At 42.3% G+C, this 25,036-nt stretch overlaps 1 protein-coding gene across 1 annotated transcript in view; it reads left to right on the top strand.

Moving 5' to 3' along the window:
* Positions 1-25,036, top strand: part of LOC100296627 (ATP-dependent translocase ABCB1) — a 71,039-nt gene that overhangs the window by 12,130 nt on the left and 33,873 nt on the right. The window contains 13 exon segments of the mRNA XM_024991019.2: positions 12,202-12,373; positions 13,311-13,424; positions 13,568-13,678; positions 13,766-13,891; positions 13,998-14,201; positions 15,035-15,205; positions 17,210-17,371; positions 18,711-18,745; positions 18,747-18,793; positions 19,075-19,163; positions 19,685-19,831; positions 21,030-21,137; positions 24,788-24,865. Coding sequence (XP_024846787.1) covers positions 12,202-12,373; positions 13,311-13,424; positions 13,568-13,678; positions 13,766-13,891; positions 13,998-14,201; positions 15,035-15,205; positions 17,210-17,371; positions 18,711-18,745; positions 18,747-18,793; positions 19,075-19,163; positions 19,685-19,831; positions 21,030-21,137; positions 24,788-24,865 — 1,564 coding nt within the window.

The following is a 25,036-nucleotide window of genomic DNA, read 5'->3' as shown; positions in this document are numbered from 1 at the left end:
GCTGAAACATAATTAATATCTCTGATGATAATTTTTCTCCATCAAGTTAATTTTTGTTTCTCTAAGAATGAGTATTTTGTGGTAGATGGATGGGGTCATTAAGTCAAAATAATGGTTACTTCTGGGGGAGATGAGGGGTTGGTGATAAAAGTGGGGCACAGGGCAGGGGCATCTTGATTCTGACATTGTTGTATTTCATGACCTCAGCTGTGCTTACATGAGTGCTCACTGTATACTCTTTCAGCTGTACACACTGTGTTTGCAGGGTACTTTTCTCAGATGATACATTTCATACCCATAAAGATGTCCTCTGAGAGATTTGTGATGGCCATGTACCTATCATAGTTCAGAGGAAAGCAGTATCTGTGCTCTATCTCATTTTTTGCGAAGGTTTTTGCTTTTGCCTTAACATGAGTCTGACTAAAAAATGGGAAGTCTTGCTTCATTGCCTTGCAAATACCCAGTCAAATGAAGCCCCTCTTCTCTTGGAGCTTTAATTCTGGCGGGGGCAGGGGACAGATACAAACAACCACAGGTCAACAACATATCTAATGTACTAGTTGGGGTAAATATTGTTTGGGGAAGTTAAATACTCCGTTAGAGTCATGGAGGATACTGTTTCAAGAGTGTATTCAGCTAAGTACTTTCTGAATAGATGTCTGAGTAGAGACAGAATGAAATTTTGAACTTGGCGTTCATTTTCAGTTTTTCTCAATGGAGAGGTGTATCAGAAAAAGAATCTCTTTACCAACATGGGGCGACAAATCTTATCTGATTCTGCCTAGTTATCGCACCAAGGGAAAGCATCTCTCTGTAGAAATCAAAATTGCAAGCCTCACCTTCATATGCTGCTAGAGTTTGAATTTATAATACTCTGAGGACCAGGGAGCTCTCTCTTCCTAAAGCTGAGGGTTTCACTTTAAAAATCAATCCGAGTCCAGTGGTAGCACTAGGGTGTTGGGTAGAAGAAATTTAAAAGTTGCTGAAAATTCGTGAACTAAGCAGCTAAATTAAGAAGTTAGAAAAAGAATAACAGAGAAAGGAAGTATAAGAAAGATAAAGGATTAACAGCAAAAACATTTTAATAGAAAATAAGATAAAGAAGCAAAGGGCTGACAAAAAATCATTAATTTTTATGAAAATATGGATAAATAATGAAGTAGTATTTTGCAGGTTAAAGCAGAAACAAAATGAAGGAGAACAAGGAAAAACGTTGCTATAGATTTTTTAAAATTTATTTTAAGAATTACAGTTTTATACCAGTAATTAAAAATCCCTGATGAGATAGATGATGTCCCAGAAAAATATAGGTTAAAATTCTCACTTAAGACACTAACTTGAGTAGAACCATAATCATTAAAGAAATTGAATCCAGCTTAAAATCTCCGTCTTTTGCCTTTCATATACATACACACATAAACACACAAAAACCCACCAGGTCCAGATAATTTTCCAGACAGATTTTACCAAAACTTCAAGAAAGATAACCCCATCTTACACAGATTGTTCAAGAGAACAAAAAAAACATATATAGAGTGAGTTCATTTTATGAGGCTAGTATAACCTTGACATCATAACAAGATAGCAGGTATATGAGAGAGGAAAATTATAAGACAGTTTCATTTAAAACATAGATGCAGAAAGTCTAGATAGTATTTGCTAAATGAATCAATGTGAAAACTATCGTCAGATTAAAAAAAATTTCTGAACCTGTTGGCTTGATCCCATAAGTACAAAGATGATTTAAAATCCATGAATATAATTAACCACAGTAGTTGATTGGAAGAAAGACATTTTGTTTTGATGGATGAGATTACAGATGAATCATGACAAAAACTTTCTTAATTTAATAGAGTATGTACCAGATACCTACAAGAAATTTTATTAAATGGTAAAATAATAGCATTCCTTTAAAATAATGAAACAAGTCTGCTAGCACCATTTCTATTTAGAGTTGTATTGGTACAAGATAATAAAATTAAGGAAAAAATAAGAGTAAGAATAATAAAAAAGAAAAGTTATTAGGTTGGTAAACAAAAAGCAAAACTGTCATTCTGTATAGAATATGTGATTGTCTACACAGCAACTCTAGTAACAGTGTAATAAGGTCTGCAGACCAACAATGTACGGGAAGGCCTCTGGGTACCTGCTGACAGTTCAGGGCTAAAAATGGCATTCCTGTGAACAGCAGTGAACAGTTAAGAACATGTAGTGTTCCGTCAATTCTAGGATGCACATTTTTCTCTTGCAATTCATCAACTCTGAAATTGAGACAAATCCTACAATCAGAGTCATCTTACAATTGCTGTGGGTCTGGATTGAGAAGCTGAGTTCTTGCAAGAAGGATTTGTGTTTGCTTCTGCCACTCACTGGGGGCACTATTAACCTGAGCCCGTGTACATTATATTCTTTGTCTAGGAGTTTTTGAACCGCACTAGTGAATTCATATTTTTCAGACCTGGATAAGCATTGCCTTTTATGGTTCCAGTTCCCAGGGGACATGTTTTCCCCTCACCCTTCATCTGAAGGGTGAATGCTGTATAAGCATTGCCTTTTATGGTTCCGGTTCCCAGGGCACATGTTTTCCCCCCGACCCTTCATCTGTTGTCAAGGTTGAGACAAGCAGGCTCTCCTGCTGTCACTTTCCATGGTGTATATGCTTATTATATTCAGGCTGTAGCCTTTTGGGTCCCTGCTGTATATGGAGAGTTCTGTTAAACTCCTTTATTAATGTTGCATAGAATAACACGATTATAATACTTCTTAGATTAATGGCATCCAAAATTTGAAGAACATGATAATTTTAGAAGATATTATTAGCAATGAAAAACTATAATGATGTATAACCTGGGTGTAAGGAGGGAAAGGTGTCAAGTCCAATATTCAAAACTTAGATAAATCTTATTTTAGTTCACTGAAAGTTGAAAGGAATTGAAAGTATTTTTTTAATGCAGTGATTGAAGTAATTAGATCTAAGTAATTAGATGGTGATTGCAGCCATGAAATTAAAAGACGCTTATTCCTTGGAAGGAAAATTATGACCAACCTAGATAGCATGTTAAAAACCAGAGACATTACTTTGTCAACAAAGGTCCGTCTAGTCAAGGCTGTGGTTTTTCCAGTAGTCATGTATAGATGTGAGAGTTAGACTATAAAGAAAGCTGAGCACCGAAGAATTGATGCTTTTGAACTGTGGTGTTGGAGAAGTCCCTTGGACTGCAAGGAGATCCAACCAGTCCATCCTAAAGGAGATCAGTCCTGGGTGTTCATTGGAAGGACTGATGTTGAAGCTGAAACTCCAATACTTTGGCCACCTGATGCGAAGAGCTGACTCATTGGAAAAGACCCTGATGCTGGGAAGGATAGGGGGCAGGAGGAGAAGGGGACGACAGAGGATGAGATGGTTGGATGGCATCACTGACTCAATGGACATGGGTTTGGGTAGACTCCAGGAGTTGTAATTGACAGGGAGGCCTGGCGTGCCGCAGTTCATGGAGTCACAAAGAGTCGGACACGACTGAGCAACTGAACTGAAGTAATTAGATACAGATTTTTTTGTTTTGTTTTTTATAGAAGATAGTGATCAACTTTTTAACAAGCAAATGGGCTTACACAGTTATATTCAAAGATTCATTTTATGTGTAGAATTATTTCTTCAGAAGATGTTATTTACTGGACTCTGTCTTTGAAAGGTCCCCTAGAAAATTGGAAATTATTGGAAATTACTTTTTCGTGAATATCAGGAGTAGACTCAAGACTACAACCTGATGGCCTAAGGTTCTCTCCAGCTTGGCCATTTCCGGAACGTTCAGTTCATTTGGCAAATTTATTCAGCATCTACCACATGCAAAGCACTGTGCTGGGCTCTGGGTTTTCACTTGTGTATTGGCAGTGAGTGAAAGTCGCCTAGTCATGTCAGACTCTCTGTGACCCCGTGGACTATAGCCTGCCAGGCTCCTCTGTCCATGGAATTTTCCAGGCAAGAATACTGGAGTGGGTTGCCATTTCCTTCTCCCATCTTTGAATAAAAAATAGCAAGAAAAATATCTTTGTTAAAATCAGTGCTCAGGCTGATTTCTTTATACATTCTAGCATTATTCATATATTAAATGCTGACATTCTTATAGAGTTTTAATTCTGGTATTAAACTGATTCAATTAAGCAGTGTTTTTTTTTTAAGTTGATACAAATAAGTAACCGGGTCTTCAAAAATTATAATAAATTTTGAAAAACCAAAGTAGCCCTCACTGGTGTTTTGTTTTGTTTTGTTTTAACATCAAGAAGCTTAAAAATCAATTATCTGTTAAACAAAATTAAAATTTAGAAATGTTTTCTCAAATATGGATATAATTATGTTAAACCCTCCAGAATATGACAGAAATACTTTTCTGAATTTTATTCAATTTTAATTTTCTTATGCATTAGGTGATGTTGTTTGGTATTCGTATCAGAATTTCCTTGAAAAGCTGTTTTTATTAACTATTCTTATAATGATTATTCAAAAAGTAAATGTAAAAGTGTTTTGAACAGTTAAAAACCTAAGAAAAGGAAGTTTCAGGTCATAATCATATTCCTCTGTTTAAGTTTTCAGATAATTCCTAATGCTTCATCAGTTTGTATTTAGAACACTACACTTACCTTCCCTGTTGATGCGAACCTTGTAAAAGAATTAGCACAGTTCCTCAGGCAGTGAGTTGTAGGAAGTCTGTATGTCTTGGACATCTTGATATGCTGCTTTATCTTTGCCTTTTTTGCCCTCATATGATCCCTGGTCAAAATAATAAGGTGGAAGAAAAGAGAAGGAAGGGAGGGAGGAGAGCAGGAAGGAAGAAAAAAATCATCAGAGACATGAATTAAATCATGAATTGTTTAAATGTGTTTTGAAGGAATCAAAGAATGTGCTGATGAGGGTGAGCAGGACAAGTTTACTTTAACCATGGTGGTCACGGAAGGCACGCGTGTTGGATATTTGAGGTTTCCTGGAGGCTGGTACTTGAGGGAAAAGAAAAAGCCTGCTGTAGTCGGGTAGGGACACAAGAGTCTTCCAGGTTTCCCGAGATGGCAGAGACTTTGGTATATTCTAGAAAATATCCTAAGGCTTGTGTGACTGGAGCTCGGTTGAGTCAGAGGAGATTGAAGTGAAGAGGGGCTATTGAGGGTGAGTGGGGGCCAGAACATGGGGATTTACATGTCCTGGTAAGGAGTCAGGATTTAACTCCAAGGACACAGGGAAGCAGTTGAGGGATTTAAACAAGGGAATGATGTCTAGTTTATGTTTTAAAATCGTTTTTCTGTCTATAATTGGTCTGGTGAGTGGATCAGTTCAGTTCAGTTCAGTCACTCAGTTGTGTCCAACTCTTTGCAACCCCATGAAATGCAGCACGCCAGGCCTCCCTGTCCATCACCAACTCCCTGAGTTCATTCAGACTCACGTCCATCGAGTTGGTGATGCCATCCAGCCATCTCATCCTCTGCCGTCCCCTCTCCTCCTGCCCCCAATCCCTCCCAGCATCAGGGTCTTTTCCAATGAGTCAATTCTTCGCATGAGGTGGCCAAAGTACTGGAGTTTCAGCTTCAACATCAGTCCCTCCAATGAACACCCAGGACTGATCTCCTTTAGGATGCACTGGTTGGATCTCCTTGCAGTCCAAGGGACTCTCAAGAGTCTTCTCCAACACCACACTTCAAAAGCATCAATACTTCAGCACTCAGGTTTCTTCACAGTCGAACTCTCACATCCATACATGACCACTGGAAAAACCATAGCCTTGACTAGACGGACCTTTGTTGGCAAAGTAATGTCTCTGCTTTTGAATATGCTATCTAGCTTGGACATAACTTTCCTTCCAAGGAGTAAGCGTCTTTTAATTTCACGGCTGCAATCACCATCTGCAGTGATTTTGGAGCCCAGAAAAATAAAGTCTGACACTGTTTCCACTATTTCCCCATCTCTTTCCCATGAAGTGGTGGGACCGGATGCCATGATTTTATTTTTCGGAATGTTGAGCTTTAAGCCAACACTTTCACTCTCTTTCACTTTCAGCAAGAGGCTTTTTAGTTCCTCTTCACTTTGCTGCCATAAGGGTGGTGTCATCTGTATATCTGAGGTTCTTGGTATTTCTCCTGGCAATCTTGATTCCAGCTTGTGCTTCTTCCAGCCCCACGTTTCTCTTGATGTACTCTGCATAAAAGTTAAATAAGCAGGATGACAATATGCAGCCTTGACGTACTCCTTTTCCTATTTGGAACCAGTCTGTTGTTCCTTGTCCAGTTTTAACTGTTGCTTCCTGACCTGCATACAAGTTTCTCAAGAGGCAGGTCAGGTGGTCTGGTATTCCCATCTCAGAATGTTCCACAGTTTATTGTGATCCACACAGTCAGAGGCTTTGGCATAGTCAGTAAAGCAGAAATAGATGTTTTTCTGAACTTTCTTGCTTTTTTGATGATCCAGCTGATGTTGGCAATTTGATCTCTTGTTCCTCTGCCTTTTCTAAAACCAGCTTGAACATCTGGAAGTTTATGGTTCACGTACTGCTGAAGCCTGGCTTGGAGAATCTTAAGCATTACTTTAATAGTGTGTAAGATGAGTGCAATTGTGCGGTAGTTTGAGCATTCTTTGGCATTGCCTTTCTTTGGATTGGAATGAAAACTGACCTTTTCCAGTCCTGTGGCCACTGCAGAGTTTTCCACATTTGCTGGTATATGGAGTGCAGCACTTTCACAGCATCATCTTTCAGGATTTGAAATAGCTCAACTGGAATTCTGACACCTCCACTGGCTTTGTTCGTAGTGATGCTTTCTAAGGCCTACTTGACTTCACATTCCAAGATGTCTGGCTCTAGGTGAGTGATCACACCATCGTGATTATCTTGGTCGTGAAGATCTTTTTTGTACAGTTCTTCTGTGTATTCTTGCCATCTCTTCTTAATATCTTCTGCTTCTCTTAGATCCCCACCATTTCTGTCCTTTATCGAGCCCATCTTTGCATGAAATATTCCCTTGGTATCTCTAATTTTCTTGAAGAGATCTGTAGTCTTTCCCATTCTGTTGTTTTCCTCTATTTCTTTGCATTGATTGCTGAGGAAGGCTTTCTTATCTTTCCTTGCTGTTCTTTGGAGCTCTGCATTCAGATGTTTATATCTTTCCTTTTCTCCTTTGCTTTTCACTTCTCTTCTTTTCACAGCTATTTGTAAGGCCTCCCCAGACAGCCATTTTGCTTTTTTGCATTTCTTTTCCATGGGGATGGTTTTGATCCCCTGTCTCCTGTACAATGTCACGAACCTCTGTCCATATTTCATCAGGCACTCTGTCAGATCTAGTCCTTTAAATCTTTTTCTCACTTCCACTGTATAATCATAAGGGATTTGATTTAGGTAATACCTCAATGGTCTAGTGGTTTTCCCTACTTTCTTCTATTTAAGTCTGAATTTGGCAATAAGGAGTTCATGATCTGAGCCACAGTCAGCTCCTGGTCTTGTTTTTGCTGACTGTATAGAGCTTCTCCATCTTTGGCTGCAAAGAATATAATCAATCTGATTTCAGTGTCAGCCATCTGGTGATGTTCACGTGTAGAGTCGTCTTTTGTGTTTTTGGAAGAGGGTGTTTGCTATGACCAGTGCATTCTCTTAGCAAATAGCCTTTGCCCTGCTTCATTCCGTATTCCAAGGCCAAATTTGCCTGTTACCCCAGGTGTTTCTTGACTTCCTCCTTTTGCATTCCAGTCCCCTGTAATGAAAAGGACATCTTTTTTGGGGGTATTAGTTCTAAAAGATCTTGTAGGTCTTCATAGAACCGTTCAGCTTCTTCAGCGTTACTGGTTGGGGCATAGGCTTGGATTACTGTGATATTGAATGGTTTGCCTTGGAAACAAACAGAGTTCATTCTGTCATTTTTGAGATTGCCTCCAAGTACTGCATTTCGGACTCTTGTTGACCATGATGGCTACTCCATTTCTTCTAAGGGATTCCTGCCTACAGTAGTAGATATAATGGTCGTCTGAGTGAAATTCACCCATTCCAGTCCATTTTAGTTCACTGATTCATAGAATGTCGATGTTCACTCTTGCCATCTCCTGTTTGACCACTTCCAATTTGCCTTGATTCATGGACCTAACATTCTAGGTTCCTATGCAATATTGCTCTTTACAGCATCGGACCTTGCTTCTGTCACCAGTCACATCCACAACTGGGTATTGTTTTTGCTTTGGCTCTCTCCCTTCATTCTTTCTGGAGTCATTTGTCCACTGATCTCCAGTAGCATATTGGACACGTACCAACCAGGGGAGCTCCTCTTTCTGTAGCATATCATTTTGCCTTTTCATACTTTGGTGGGGTTCTCAAGGCAAGATTACTGAAGTGGTTTGCCATTCCCTTCTCCAGTGGACCACATTCTGTCAGACCTCTCCACCGTGACCCGCCCGTCTTGGGTGGCCCCACCCGGCATGGCTTAGTTTCATTGAATTAGACAAGGCTGTGGTCCGTGTGATCAGATTGGCTAGTTTTCTGTGAGTATGGTTTCAGTGTGTCTGCCCTCTGATGCCCTCTCGCAACACCTACTGTCTTACTTGTGTTTCTCTTACTTTGGACGTGGGGTATCTCTTCACGGCTGCTCCAGCAAAGCGCAGCCGCTGCTCCTTACCTTGGACGAGGGGTATCTCCTCAGGGCCTCCTGTCCTGACCTTGAACGTGGAGTAACTCTCCTGAGCTAACCCTCTCCGGAGGTCAGGGGCGGTGACCAAGAGGAGTTTCGCCACGCCCGAGGTCAGGGGTGGTGGCCGAGAAGAGCAACCCCATGTCCAAGGAGCGGCAGCTGCGCGGGCGCAGGAGGGCGGAGAGGTGAATGGATGAGAGCTGTCAAAAATTTGAACTGCTCAGAAAACTGTTGAAGTGTTCCAGGAGAAGGATGATAAGTCCCTGGATTTGGGATTTAATTTGGAAGTAGAATTATTAAGGGGCTTCCCAGGTGACTCAGTGGTAAAGAATTCGCCTGCCAATTCATGAAATGTGAGAGACGCAGGTTTGATCCATTGGTCAGGAAGATCCCCTGGAGAAGGAAATGGCAGCCCATTCCAGTATTCTTGCCTGGAGAATCCAATGGACAGAGGAGCCTGGTGGGCAAAAGTCCATGGAATGGCAGAAGAGTTAGACACGACTTAGTGACTGAACAATAGCAATAATAGAATTATTAAAGCTATTCTTAGACCAAATATAATTCTTCAGTTTTCCTTCTAGTTCTTACCCTTCCCTTTGCTGCTTCCACATAGACAGGTAATTAGGGTCTTACTCTGATTTTCTCTTCAAATTAGCAGGTACAGTAATATCTCTCAAATTCTCTCAGAAATGGGGAATTTAATTCAGTAGTATACAGTGGGGCTTCCCTGGTGGCCCAGACGGTAAAGAATTTGCTTGGAATGCAGGAGACCTGGGTTTGATCCGTGGGTTGGAAAGATCCCTTGGAGAAGGGAGTAGCTGTCCACTACCAGTATTCTTTCCTGGAGAATCCCATGGACAGAGGAGCCTGGCGGGCTAGAGTCCATGGGGTTGCAAGGAGTCGGACACAGCTGAGTGACTAACACACACATGCACACACAGCAGAAATTTTTCCTTGCTCTCAAAGGTCGCTATTTGCATCATTGATAAATGAGTTCGTATTACTTAAGAAGAATAGTTTTTTCTAATTGTTAGTGTTTTGTTATGTAACTTTGACCCCTTTTAGGAAATCCTACTTTACCATTTTGATACTACAGTTTTTAATGAATTGATGATTTTAATATCTAATTTTGTACATGTGACATTTTTGTTGACAAGCTAATGAGAAAGCCTATGCAAAAGGAGTAGTGTTTGGTTCTCCTCCTTCCTTACCCACTTCTTTTTTTTCATTTATCTTTTCTGGCATCTAAGTGATTTTCTTCCTTGTTGCTTCTTCCTGTGCAAAAGTTTCCTCTGGCTGCTTGGGACACAGCATATCACAGTGATTTCTACGTTAGTCTCGGTAAGCAAGAACTGAAATAAAGGCAAAACAAAGTGTGAGTCATAAGCGTTAAAGTTCCTTAAGTGTAATCGTGTATAATTTATGCCCAGTGGTACCTTCATATCACATCAGCTCATAAAGTGGGAGACATGTACATTCAACCATTGAAGCACATTTCTCAAAAATAATTTTCTGTTCAAGGGTTATAACTGGCTAGTTGGAGATTTACATTTTTTGGAGGGAGAAACTTTCATAATGTATTACCATTTTATCACTATAAAGTTCCATTTAAATTTACTCTTTAGGAAGTAATCATGTAAATTTCATTGGGCCATGCCATGCTTTGGTAACTGGTTATTGGTGAGGTAGTTTTTAAATGTCATGAGGTCATGAAAGAATACGTGTTCATATCTGAGCAGGGCTTGACCTCTGCTTGTACATTCTCAAATGGAACAAATCCTCCAAAAAATTAATATAATAGTGTATAATGTTTATAACATCATGTGTTTATGGATCAAAGAACTCAAAATATACATCCTATTAGAAATAAACTCTTTCATTTCCAGAATTATGAGCTCCTCTGTCTGCAAGGCAATGTTCTGATGTCCTGTAGGGAGTTGTATTAAGAGAATAAGGACAGATTTAGGGCTCAATTACAGTCTGTTCTCTCTGATTGTTTTACCATCGTTCTGTATCTGCAAAGATCCTTCTTTTTCTTTAAATCTGATCCCCATTCACTTATCTCCATATCTGTCTTCTTAAGCGGAACAGTCTGCTATGCACCTATCTTCTTTAATTTGAATATCAGAAATTAACCACTTCCCCAGGGTTTAAAAAGTGCTCAAATTATGTTAAATCATTAGAATGAGAGAGGGAAATGTGTCTCAATGGGCTCCAACATTGCTTTGGTTTTTGTTTGCTTCCTTGGTTTAGCCCTTTTTTGTGTAATGCCCTGTATTTGCTTTACCATATGAGTAAAGAATGATTAATTCTTTACTCATATGGTAAAGAATCCGCCTGCAATACAGGGACCTGAGTTCGATCCCTGGGTCAGGAAGATCCCCTCTGAAGGGGAGGGCATGGCAGCCCACTCCAGTATTCTTGTTTGGGAAATCGCATGGACAGAGGAGCTTGGAGAGCTACAATCCTTAGCGTTGCAAAGAGTTGGACAGGACTTAGCACAGGACACGGTTTATTCACATGTAAAAAGTCTTAGATGGCAGTTCAGAGCACTCAGATTGCTCCTACACATGTGTTTTTCTCATTTGGTCCTTCCAGCAGGCCCAGAAGGAGGCAGGGCAGGGAGCAAACTGCCTTCATCCTTGATGTGCAGAGGTTTCAAGGACTTACTTGTATTGAGTACTTTCTTTTTTTAAAATTAATTTTTATTGGAGTATAGTTACTTTATAATGTTGTGCTAGTGTCTGTCATACAGCAAAGAGAATCAGATATATATATGTATACACACACACACACACCCCTGTATCCCCTCTTTTTTGAATTTCTTTCCCATTTAGGTCACTGCAGAGCACTGAGTAGAGCTCCCTGTGCTCATTAGTTATCTGTTTTACGCAAGTATCAGTAGTTGTGTATGTGTCAGTCCAAACCTCCGAATTCATCCCACCCCATCTCTTCCCCACCTTGGTGTCTGCATGTTCTCTACGTCTGTGTCTTTATTTCCATTTTGCAAATAAGATCGTCTGCACTACTTTTCTCGATTCCATATCTATGTTAATATATGATACTTGTTTTCTTCTGACTGACTTCGCTCTGTACGACAGTCTCTAGGTCCACATCCCCACACACGTCTGTATTGAGTACTTTCTAGCATTACATCTTCATTTTATTGATACATTTAAAATGCATGCAGATTTTAAAGGGAAAACACAAGTGTTTTCATAGCTTGTGTTTTGTCTTCTATGAAACAGTGCAAGTGCTGTAGTCTGCTAAGTATTACTTCTTTTATTTCACTATTGCTAAGGCCAGAGAAGGTGCTTTTAGAACATGCCTCCAATTACTTAATTTCCATAAGGCCTCAGTTTCCTTTTCTGCACAAAGAGATTAAAATAGTACTAACATCATAGGGTCAACCTGTGGGAAAAAGGGAGAAAATACATGCGAAGTGCCCATCAGAGGCCTTGGTGCATCTTGAGTACTCAACAGCCATCATGCTGTACTGACCCATTTTGTAAGATGTTACAAGCATGTGTGATAATTTGTTACTTCTCCCAGGTACAACAAAAATTTGGAAGAAGCCAAGAGAATTGGAATAAAGAAAGCTATCACGGCCAACATCTCTATGGGTGCTGCTTTTCTATTGATCTATGCGTCCTACGCCCTGGCATTCTGGTACGGGACCTCCTTGGTCCTCTCAGGAGAATATTCCATTGGACAAGTACTCACGGTAAGTGATATCATAGTAAGAGATGAATCACCTTTAAAATGTCAATGAAATTTAGTGGTGTTGGTTTGACTGTTGGAGAATATATTTTAGAAGAATTATTAAATAATGGCCAAGAAGAGTGAGTGAGAGCCTGGGATTTGATATCAGGACAGTCTGATTCAAATTCTGGCTGTGCCACTTACTGACTGTATGATTTGGTTCAGCCACCTAGACTTATGAAGAGTCTGTTACGTCTTCTGCAAAATGGAAATGACGGGAGTAAGATGCCATAACTTCTAGTGTTGTTGTAAGGACTAATCGAGAAAGTGAATGTAGAAACACTTAGCAAAATTTCTTCTCTGTAAGTTGTTGGATAATATAACTACTGTGTGATTTACAAAGAAGTGAACAGTGACTTTAGTCCTCTCTAACACCTGTAGAGAAACAGCGTCAAATGTATGATAAGAAACTGATTTGGGCAAAATATTTACAAAATATTTTCCTATGTACTGTTCCACTTGATACAACAACACTAAGATTGCTTGGTAGGGAAAACAGAATCTTGTCTCTTTTTGCAAATAAAGAAATTGAAGTTCAGACTGTCGAAGAATCACCTGAAGATATACAGCCATTTAGTGCTTAATCCAGGGTTCAGACCTCAGGTTTCTGAGTCTCATAATAGGGTTTATCTCCACTATACCCTACTGATGCTCTCAAAAAATTCTTGGTCTTTGAAGACATATGAAAATATTCCAGTCATATGGAATTTATTATTTCACAGATCCAGTAAGACTAATTCAGCATTCTCAACTGAAAAGTACTTCAATTTTAAAAATAATAGTTTTAATAGTCAGTATTCATATGTTATCTTGCCATGTAAAAATTTAACGATGTTAAAAGTATGAAAAAAGCATGCTAAATACTAAGTAACTCAATGCTTTTACTTCACATTCCTCAGGTCTTCTTTTCTGTATTAATTGGAGCTTTTAGTGTTGGACAGGCATCTCCAAACATTGAGGCATTTGCAAACGCAAGAGGAGCAGCTTATGAAGTCTTCAAGATCATTGATCACGTAAGTCTGGGCTGGCCATTTATCTGTCTGTCTAAAACAGTCTATTTCTTTATCACTTTTATTCAGCTCTCCACAAATGTAATTGAAAGTATTTATTGTAACCTAGTAGTTGCTGTAACCTTCTGACATTTTATTCTGTTTAGAAACCAAGCATCGACAGCTATTCAAACACTGGGCACAAACCCGACAATATTAAAGGAAATCTGGAATTCAGAAATGTTCACTTCCATTATCCATCTCGAAACGAAGTTAAGGTACAATGAAATGATTACTCAACAGTTCAACAATGTATGTAGTCCTGAAATCTGTGGTTTAAGTTTATTTCTCGTGCGTTCTCATAGATCTTGAAGGGCCTCAACTTGAAGGTAGGGAGTGGGCAGACGGTGGCCCTGGTCGGGAACAGCGGCTGTGGGAAGAGCACCACCGTCCAGCTGATGCAGAGGCTGTATGACCCTACGGAGGGCATGGTGAGATGACTCTTGTTCAGCCAGATGCTGCAGCACTGACTTACCTTAGCAGATCGCACATCACAAATCTGCGCTATGTGGATATCACAGCTCCTTTTTATTTTAGGTCAGTATCGACGGACAGGATATCAGGACCATCAACGTAAGGTATCTGCGGGAGATTATCGGGGTGGTGAGTCAGGAGCCGGTGCTGTTTGCCACCACGATAGCTGAGAACATTCGCTATGGCCGTGAAGATGTCACCATGGATGAGATTCAGAAAGCTGTGAAGGAAGCCAACGCCTATGACTTTATCATGAAACTGCCTAATGTAAGTCCTTCTCCATCTTCGTTGTGCTGGAGGGTCATGGCATGCTGGCCTGACGCATCGGAAGTCAGGAAAGGAATAAAAACTGGGGGAACTTCCCAAGGTGGCAGATCAAGATGACTCCAGATTTTACAGCTCTAGTAGCATCAACTAGTAGTAGACACACTTTTAAAAATATTTACTTATTTTTTGACTACTCTGGGCCTTCATTGCTGCCAGCCGGGTTTCTCTAGTTGCGGGCGAGGGCTGCTCACTGTGGGGGCTTCTCTGGTTGCAGAGCTCGGGCTCTAGGCACCCAGGTGCCAGTGGTTGTGGCTCCGGGGCTCTGGAGCACAGGCTCAGTAGTTGTGGCACATGGGTTAGTTGCTCCGTGGCATGTGGGATCTTTCTGGACCAGGGTTCACACAGGTGTCCCCTGCATTGCAAGGAGATTCTTAACCACTGGCCCGTGAGGGAAGACCTGATGTGTTTTTTTAATTCGGGTGGTGATTGCTAAGTTTGAGGCCTCCCAGGTGGTGCCAGTGGTGAAGAACTCACCTCCTAACGCAGGAGATATGAGAGACGCTCCCTGGTTGGGAAGATCCCTGCAGGAGGGCGTGGCAACCCACTCCAGTATTCTTGCCTGGTGAATTCCATGGACAGAGGAGCCTGGTGGGCTTCAGTCCATACAGAGTTGTAGAGTTCGACACGACTGAAGCGACCACACACACACACACGCAACTGGACCATACTGCTTGTGAGGTTTGGGTTGTTTATAGGATTACGTCCCATCTTAAAAATCTGAGCTGAGATAGCTTATTCTGTTGTTTAATCCTCCTGTGTTTTTGGTGTTGTAGAAATTTGACACCCTGGTTGGAGAGAGAGGAGCCCAGCTAAGCGGTGGACAGAAGCAGAGAATCGCCATCGCCCGGGCCCTGGTTCGCAACCCCAAGATCCTCCTGCTGGACGAGGCCACCTCAGCGCTGGACACGGAGAGTGAAGCGGTGGTTCAGGCGGCCCTGGATAAGGTGGGTGAACCTCAGTTCAATCCTAGCTGGTTTGTAAGCATAAGAACATTCCATTGTTAATTCTTCATAAGATTATTTTTAAAGAAATCTCTCCTTAAGTAATTCTTTAAGCTATTAAAACCATCAGGCCTCTCTGGATCTGTATAACTTCTATCTCTCTGGTATATTTTTAGGTAGAGATGAATAAACTTTCATTGAAAGATACTTGTACATTTTTTTAAGTTAAACAATGAGAAATATAGACTCAGATGAAAGTTGGTCTTCATTGTGCTCTTAAAAACTTAGCCTTAGAGATCACCCTGATACTTAGGTTTTATGAGTTTTTACTGTTGTCAACACGAGGAAGGTTTACATCTAGTTCTTAAGAGGTCAGATGCCTATCAAAGACAATGGGAAATGAGAGACCTCTTATCTTGAGGAGAGTGCCAGAGAGTTGATGACGCTGGGAATGAAATGAAATGTCCTTGACCGTCAACAGAGTTCGACCTTCCTGCAGTACCTGAGTCCGTGTGACTCATTCATTGGCTAGAGTGTGTGGCCACGCCCGTTACCGTGTGCTTGGTCTCCGGTGTCTGATGATAAGTAGGCTCGCTCTGTGAGGACACGGAGCGCGGAAACCTTTTAACCCGTAAGTGCTGTGAGTTGAAGTGCTCCTGGCAGAACTGAAAGATAAACTCATTTATGCTCCAACTATCCCCCTCTTCTAATAACAAAACAACTCTGTTTCTCTAAACATCCTGTCAGAGTGCGTAACAGATTGTTGAGACAAGAAAAAGAAAAAAAATCCCGAACAATTTTGTGGACCAGAATAGATGGAGATGCGACTGAGTCTGCTTTTTCCTCTTCTCTTTGCTTATCTGTGTTTTCTTTCTATTCTACGGTGTTACTATGTATTAAATTATTAATAAAATGAATTTAGAAAGGTTGCATTTAAAAAGACCTTTTCCTGTTCATGCACATTTAGAAGGGGCATTCCACATCTCATCCTTTGAAAACATCCAAAGACTTGATCGTCTTCTCTGCTTTCTAGTTGTTTCCACCTAATTTTTCTGATGTGCATTTCTTTTTCTTCCAGGACTTTTTCTCGCTTCTCTTTTTCAAACTGATCGTTATACCTCTTTTTGCTAGCTTATTCTGAGAATTTTATTGCTAGTTCCCGAAGAGAAATATGAATAAGAAAAATTATAAGCATTGGGAAAGTTACAAAGGTTAAAAAAATCTCAGACAACTGCTGGTTATCTGGCTTTGTTCCATATGAAAATAAAAATGAGATTGGGTGTTTAAGACATTTACTTAACTCCTTAGTTTTTTCCATAATGCTTCTCCCTAGAAATAAGCATCATTTATTAAGCACTTACTGTGTACATCACAGTGCTACCTGTGCATTATTGTATAGCACAACCACTCCAGAAAGTAGCCTTGTACTATTAATATCCCCATTGGATATGTGAATAAGTTGAACCTCACACAGGTTTAAAGACTTGTGTAAGATCCTGGAATGCATATAGAGCAGAGCTAAGATTTGAGTTCACATCAGTGTAACCCTGAAGTCCGGCCTTTGCTGCCTCACATCTGTTGTTTGTCTTTGGTCATCCGGATGTCTGAGAGAGCACAGGGTGACCTCCTTGGGCACTTGGTGCTGGCTGCCTTGCACAGATCACAGCAGGCCTGTATCTGCTCCGATCGACTGATTCCTGGGCTCTCGAGTGTTGTACCTCTGTATAAGCCCTTGATTATTACGTAAACTTAGGCTGGTAGAGATTGAGTAAAATCTTAGAGGCTTACATAGTACTAATATGAGACTATCATATGTGTGTTTATACTTATTAAAACATCATTTTAAACCATTAATGATACATTTACTGAAGCCAGAGACTGCCTCATATAGCTTACACAGTTTTGCAATGTTCAGGGCATTGGTGGTCAGTAAATATACATTGAATTACTGAATTTTTTTTAATATAATAGTTCATGTATTCAAAAATGAGATTTTTTTCCCTTTAGGCCAGAGAAGGCCAGACCACCATTGTGATAGCGCATCATCTGTCCACAGTTCGTAATGCTGATGTCATCGCTGGTCTTGATGATGGAGTCATTGTGGAGGAAGGCAATCACAATGAGCTCATGGGGAAGAGAGGCATTTACTTCAAACTTGTCACAATGCAAGTATAGTCTAACTCTAGCAGTTTCCTCAAGTATCTCAGGCATGAGCTGATTTTGCTGTATTTGGTACTATAAATAAATGTTACTATTGATTATCTTGAGAAGAGGGAAAAAAATTTGGGGTGGAAGCAGGGGGATTGAGGATCACATCAGGTTTTAGATTTTTTTTTTTTCCCTCTTAAAAGGAGAGAAATGAAGAAGGATAGAGAAAGGTAAAGTTAAAAAGGCTTAAAAGTGAGCTATCCACTCTAGCAAGGGCTTTGTAGAGGCCCAGTGGTAAAGAATCTGCCTGCTAAGCAAAAGACGTGGGTTCAATCCCTAGGTCAGGAAGATCCCCTGGAGAAGGAAATGGCAACCCAATCCAGTATTCTTGCTGGGAAAATTCCATAGACAGAGGAGCCTGGCAGGTTGCAGTCCATGGGGTGGCAAAAAGAGTAGGACCCGAGTGAGCGCCTTACCAGCTGCCGTAGCAGTATCCACTCTAGCAGCTGCTAAGCCACACGTAGTGTTGAGCATGTTAGTGGTGAGTAATCTGAATCGAAGTGTTTGTAAGTTGAAAATGCATACCAGAGTCCAAAGACTTAGTCCAAAGAAAAATGCAAGCTATCTCAAAAAGTTTTTACACTGATTACATGTTAATCTAATATCTTAGATAGAGTATAGGTTAGATAAAATATATAATTAAAGTTAATCTTACCTATCAGTTTCTTTGACATGTCTACTGAAAACATTGTGTCTCACAGTATGACCTGCACCGTTACTTGTGTGATGCCACTGGTCCAACGGAGAAGGCAATGGCACCCCACTCCAGTACTCTTGCCTGGAAAATCCCATGGACGGAGGAGCCTCGTAGGCTGCAGTCCATGGGGTCGCTGAGGGTCGGACACGACTCAGCGACTTCACTTTCACTTTTCACTTTCATGCATTGGAGAAGGAAATGGCAACCCACTCCAGTGTTCTTGCCTGGAGAATCCCAGGGACGGGAAGCCTGGTGGGCTGCCGTCTATGGGGTCACACAGAGTCGGACACGACTGAAGCGACTTAGCAGCAGCACAGCACTGGTCCAAAGCAAATCTGATTGAGCCAAAAACACTCACACAAAGGAGGTGACTAGATAAGATACTTGGAATGGATGCCATATTGTTTCAGCATAGTTTATGGGGATCCCTTATCTAATGGTTTTAATTTTCAAATATAATCACACCAAAAAAATGGCAGTTCCACTTCATCCTTTCCCATAAGAATTTAAATTACCATTTTCCTTGATATCTGCTGTTGAGCAATTAGATTTCATTGGTTAACTCCGCCTAACCAACTTATGCATATTTCTTGTTTATTTTAGACAAAAGGAAATGAACTTGAATTAGAAAATACCCCTAAGTAAAACTGATGACTTGTACACGTCCTCCCAAGATTCAGGATCCAGTCTATGCTATGCTATGCTAAGTCACTTCAGTCGTGTCCGACTCTGTGTGACCCCATAGACGGCAGCCACCAGGCTCCCCCGTCCCTGGGATTCTCCAGGCAAGAACACTGGAGTGGGTTGCCATTTCCTTCTCCAATGCATGAAAGTGAAAAGTGAAAGCGAAGTCGCTCAGTCGTGTCCGACTCTTAGTGACCCCATGGACTGCAGCCTACCAGGCTCCTCCATCCATGGGATTTTCCAGGCAAGAGTACTGGAGTGGGGTGCCATTGCCTTCTCAGAGGATCCAGTCTAATCAGAAGAAAATCAACTCACAGGAGTATCATTGGATCCCAAAGCCAGGACAGAAAGCTCAGTACAGAAGAAACTTGGGTACAAAGGAGGCTGCAGACTGATGTCTTTAAGAGTGGGCTAAGGCTGGGATAGGCGTGGGAGCAAGAAAGGGTTATCCAGAATTACCTGTCCTATCCCTTAGCTTGGTCCACAGACCCAAATCTCAACATGTTAACTCTAAGGTGGAATTTATGAATGATAATTTATAGGATAAGAATTTTAGAATTAGAGTTTATAATGTAAAGAGATAATAGTGAGTTTTCAAATACAAACGTTTTTGTTCTTTCATCCTTACAAATATGTTTGTCACATTCCAGATGTCCAGTCAGACTTAAATATTTATGGAATCATCATGTATTTCTTTAAAAATGAAGGCACAATGTAACAGAATCTGTCAGCACTCTTTAAAAAAGTTACATAGCCATCAGTTGATAAGGAAGTAGGAATAAGATCTATTTGTTTAAAAACTGTTGTGCATACAGAACAACTGTACATCAGTTCAATCCATTAAGATCAGTTATTTTCCTAACAGGTTTGTTGTAATATTTTGTGTTCTCCAGGATGAAAGCGTACCTCCAGTTTCCTTTTGGAGGATTCTGAAGCTGAATATAACTGAATGGCCTTATTTTGTGGTTGGTGTATGTTGCGCCATTATAAATGGAGCTCTGCAACCAGGATTCTCAGTCATACTTTCAAGGATTATAGGAGTAAGTGTTTATGTTCATTTTGGGGACCTACCTGTGAGTCCTGACTAAAGAATGAACTGTTTGTATTTGTAAATTTATATAAAAGCCACAACAACATGCGTTGCACCTTCATATAACAGCTTGAAGATGTTGGAGTGGAAGTTTTATTTGTGATAGGAAAACTGATTTTTCAAAACTTACTTTGTCGTGGCAGTTGGTTTCTATCCTAGGGCCCTGGAATGAGATCCTGGAAAACAGTCCATGAAACTGACCAGGTGACTGTCCCCTACCTGCCATCGCTGGACTCTGAGTCAGCCTCAGCAACAGTTCTGTGACTGGTGTACAGGGTTCCTCACGTATTCATCTCACCAGCTCAAGGAAGAGCCACTCTCTGACTCGGATGCTTGTCAGGACGTGATGGGGCTGAGCACTTGGCCTCTGTGGGATGTCCGTCCTTCGTATTAAGATGAAAACAAATGGGACGGCTTGAAAAGATTCAGGTTGACAGATACTGGTCGCCCTGCTTTTCATGATGGCATTTCCAACCATAAAGTTACAATCTCACAAGTCAGATTTTGGCCCAGAGTGAAGGAAGATGGTTTTCTTTCCCTGTGAAGTGGTTGTTCTCTGCATGCGTTTTGAGCCCAAGGCATCCTGTTTAGCTCTTTTAACCAGGGTCTCCTAGTGTGGTTCCAGGTGAGCTGGCTGTAGTTCCCCACTGTCTGTCTAACAGGCCACCCTACAAAGAAGGCTGGCTGAAGAAGCCTCCTTTCTTCAGAGACCTGGGCTGAATATATGAGCTCACCTCCTGGGCTCTCCAAAACCACATCAGCAAATGTGTCTCCAGACACCTTGAGACAGTTGGAAATGTCGCCGTGTGAAACAACAGACTGCCATACAGTGTAGTTTCCATCAGAGGAATAAAATAGTATTTGTCCTCAGTTCTGCGGTAGTGGGTTTGGTGCTGACTTGAAGCACCCATTACTTCAAAAAGGAGTATGAGTGGAGAAAGAGTTGGATGGATCAATGAATGAGTGACAGGCCTTGGCCCCTAGGGAAGGCACGATATCGCCCCATTGAAGTCGCCTTCGGGAAGCCTGCCTGAGCTCCACATGCTAAGGCCCTCTTGACCCCAAGTACTATAACTAGATGTAAAATGGGTCAGACTGTGAATTATTTTGTCAGTGGTACTGAAACCCTTAAATATTTTCTTTGCCAGATCTTCACCAGAGATGAGGATGATGAAACCAAACGACAGAACAGTAACTTGTTTTCACTGTTGTTTCTAATCCTTGGAATTATTTCTTTTATTACATTTTTCCTTCAGGTAAGTGTCCACATTTTCATTTTCTTTTTCCATTTGGAGAAATGTATCATTACCCAACTGGCGGGATTTATTAAACATCTGTGTGATTTGCTGTTTAGTAGAGTCGTTCCTCTAGTCACTGGGCTCTTAGCAGTCAGTTTCCTTGACTTAAATCAAAGATGTTTTCTTCCTGTGGCTTCCTCTTACACCCCAAGGGAAGGAACCCTTGCTTCCTTCCTTCTCCCCACCTTCTCCCCTGACTGGAAATGTTCATGAAGTCAGAGGGAACGGAGAGTGTTTGATCTAACACAATGATTGGAAGTAAAAGCAGGGGTCTTAGAAATGGAAGCTAGGGGAGCTGTGGACACATGTTTGGATATATAAGTACTGCCATCCAGTTCTGATACTCAAGTATCTTCCAGTGTTCTAAAAGCAAGAACAAACCTCAGAGCCCCACAAGCCAGTCATGCTGATTTTAAAAATATTTGAAGAGTTTGTCATTCTTTTCCTAAAGAAGAAGGAACCTTTATAATTATGGAAGAATGTCAGTTTTCAAACAAAAACTGTAGTAAGCATATGTGGAGTATCAGATTTTACAGATTGCAGATCATTTGGCTGAAATGAAATTGCCAGGAGTTTAAGCACTCTAGACGTTCCGCATGGTAAGGCAGTATGGGCTTTGGTGTTAGGTGTAGGGTCAGGTATGAGTTGCACCAGTTCCTAATTCTGTGTCCTTGGGCAAGTAAATAACTGAAACTGTGTAAGCCTCAGTTCCCTCATCTGTTAGAATGGGGAGAATGGCAGCTGACTCTTGATGATGAAAAGAGGTAAGATCCTAGTTGTGTGTGAGATGATTATAAACATAATCACTTATTAAATGAATGAGTGGTTGCTGCTGCTAAGTTGCTTCAGTCGTGTCTGACTCTGTGTGACCCCATAGATGGCAGCTCACCAGGCTCCTCTGTCTCTGGAATTCTCCAGGTAAGAATACTGGAGTGGGTTGGCATTTCCTTCTCCAATGCATGCATACATGCTAAGTCACTTCAGTCGTGTCTATCTCTGTGTGACCCTATGGACAGCAGCCCACCAGGCTCCTCTGTCCACGGAATTCTCTAGGCAAGAATACTGGAGTGGGTTGCCATTTCCTTCTCCAGAATGAATGGTTAGTCACATGTAATTTTTTAAGATAGAACTCTCAATAGATCTCTTTAAATTTTATTTTATTTTTAAACTTTACAATATTGTATTAGTTTTGCCAAATATCGAAATGAATCCGCCACAGGTATACCTGTGTTCCCCATCCTGAACCCTCCTCCCTCCCCATTTCCTCCCTCTGGGTCGTCCCAGTGCACCAGCCCCAAGCATCCAGTATCGTGCATCGAACCTGGACTGGCGACTCGTTTCAATTTTGCATGGTGTGAGCATGTTTATGTATTTTGAATAGATACGACACTTTTCTGGACATGATAGAAGTGAAGTCACTCAGTCGTCTCCGACTCTTTGCGACCCCATGGACTGTAGCCTGCCAGGCTCCTCCATCCATGGGATTCTCCAGGCAAGAGTACTGGAGTGGGTTGCCATTTCATTCTCCAGGGGATCTTCCCGACCCCAGGATCGAACCCGGGTCTCCTGCATTGTAGGCAGACGCTTTACCATCTGAGCCACCAGGAGATCCCAAACCCTGGAATCTTTTGTTACTGAGTCCTTCAAGTCTCTTTGGGGAATCTGATCATACGAGAATAAATGTGACACTCTAACTTGTATACAGATTGTCGTACCAAGTATTAACACCAGAGAAGTTGGGAGAATGTAGAGGTTGCTGAGGGTGCAGTTGGTTAAGGAGTTGGGACCAGGATAGGCTTTGAGCTGGAAATCTGAATTGGTGACGCAAAGCCAGACAAAGTGGTACCTTTGTCACACAGTGATACCCAGGGAGAGTGGAGCCTGGCTTGCCTGGCAAACTGAGGTGAGAACAAAGGCTCTGAATTCCAGGACCTCAGAAGTGCAGAGGTGGCACTGTGCCAACAATGGGATTAGAACATGGTGTTAGCCCCTCATTTAGAAAAGCAAGGAAGGAGCTCACTGGGGGATAGTCCAGGCTCTGGGTGCTCATTCTGGTTAAGATTCTTTAGATGCACATCAGATTCCAGCTCTGCCACCTTAGAACTGTAGCCTCTGGCCACTTCCCAGCCTCCCTCAACCTCCATTTCTTCTGTAAAGTGGTAATTATAGGTTTGTCCTGAGGACTTGTGGAGATGATGTTCCTGATATACTTATCAATGGCTGGTTCTCAACCAAATGACAAGAGTAGTATTCTCATAGTGGGCAGGACAGTTCAGGTTTCATTCAGTTTAAAGCAGAAAACTTCATCTGGTCATTTCCTAGTAAAGTTAATCATTTTGGTAATGGCAGGCTTCAACTCAGTTAATCCAGGGTCTCTTTATCTCCCCATTGTCCCTGGCTTGGTGTGTATTAGCAGAGAGGGTACACAGAGTTGCAGCACTGGGTGGGGGGCGCTGGTCTGTGCACCTCCCCTGCCCCCCGCTTCACACTGGTGACCGGAGGGGCTGGTGGCCTGCAGTTACACAGTCCAGCCTGGCTGTCCCCCTTGATCAGGACCATGAGGAAGAGTTTGTCTCTTCACTTGGGCTCTTTGCCCGAGTTTCTTCTCTCTCTCTCTCTTGATGATGTCCAGCCTGCCCCCTGGGAGTGTGGAGGAGCTACGGTTGCCTTTCATCATGTCTCAGATGCTGCTGGAGACTCTTGGCTCTTACTAGGGCTTTCCTTCTTCCAAAGCACCATCCAGCCATTTCCATTGTGTGGCAGGCAGGCTCCATCTGTGAACTTCCCCTTCCCAGAGCTCCAGAGAGAAAGTGGTGCAGTGCCTCAGTCTGGCCCTATATATCGCCAAGCTCCCGGGATGAGGGTCTGTCCTCCTTCCTCCCCAGATGTGGCCCAGTATGGCCATACAATCACATCTTACGCTCTTCTCTCCTACCAGGCATAGGTCATATCCTTGGGGAAGGGGGGAGATCAGTGCAGAAAACTCTGTCTCCAGTAAGCCTTCCTTTCCAACCTATTTCTCTTCCAGACTTTGGCTTTTCTTTTGACTTGGAAACAAAGCATTTGATATCTTTGTTCTCTGCATCTTTTATGGCTGCAGCGGCTACAGATTCCTGTTTTTCCAGGTTGCACCTTAGGTCTGGTGTAACTGTGACCAGTGCCCACCCCCCACCCCCCCACTCTCCAATTCACTCTCAAAATTTTCCTGCTTGGGATGATTCATAATATAAAGCCCTGGGTTAGAGTCAAATTCCCCTTGCCTTGGGAACAACTCTCCAGCTTCCTCAGTGGCAGGCCCTGGTTCCTGAGAGAGAGAAGCGGGAGTGGGAAGGGAGACAGAGGAACCACTTTCCTGTAGATCCGCAATGGGCCCGCCGGCTGGTTGGGGTGCGGCAGTGTCGATGTCAGAACCGGATCCTCCCAGCTCTGCTGGTGGTGCGCCACGCTTGTGGTCGTCGCTGTTTGAGGAGCAGGGCCGCCAAGCCTTGAAACCGGGCTTCCGACTTTGGTGTCCTGCCCCGGCGCTGACCCCACGTCCCTTTCCCGCGGTGTCGCCGGCGGCCGGGCCTCTGACCAGCCTTCTCCCTGTGGCGTGTCCCTCCCCACAGGGCTTCACGTTCGGCAAAGCGGGCGAGATCCTCACCAGGCGGCTGCGGTACCTGGTTTTCAGGTCGATGCTGAGGCAGGTAGGTCTGCCGGGGATGGCGCCCGGGGGGTGTGCACTGTGCCCTGTGGGCAGGCGCTGGGATTGCTGTTGGGGCCGCAGCGCGAGCCCGGGGTGCTCTGCTGGGGATGGGCTCGGGACCAGGGTCCCCGCGCGCCAGATGGCGTCTCCCAGGCGGGCTCCCCTCCGCCCT

Source organism: Bos taurus, chromosome 4, assembly GCF_002263795.3.
Source record: "Bos taurus isolate L1 Dominette 01449 registration number 42190680 breed Hereford chromosome 4, ARS-UCD2.0, whole genome shotgun sequence".
Lineage (NCBI taxonomy): Eukaryota > Metazoa > Chordata > Mammalia > Artiodactyla > Bovidae > Bos > Bos taurus.
Note: the sequence above shows the minus strand (reverse complement) of the source record. Positions and strands in the feature narration are given on the sequence as shown.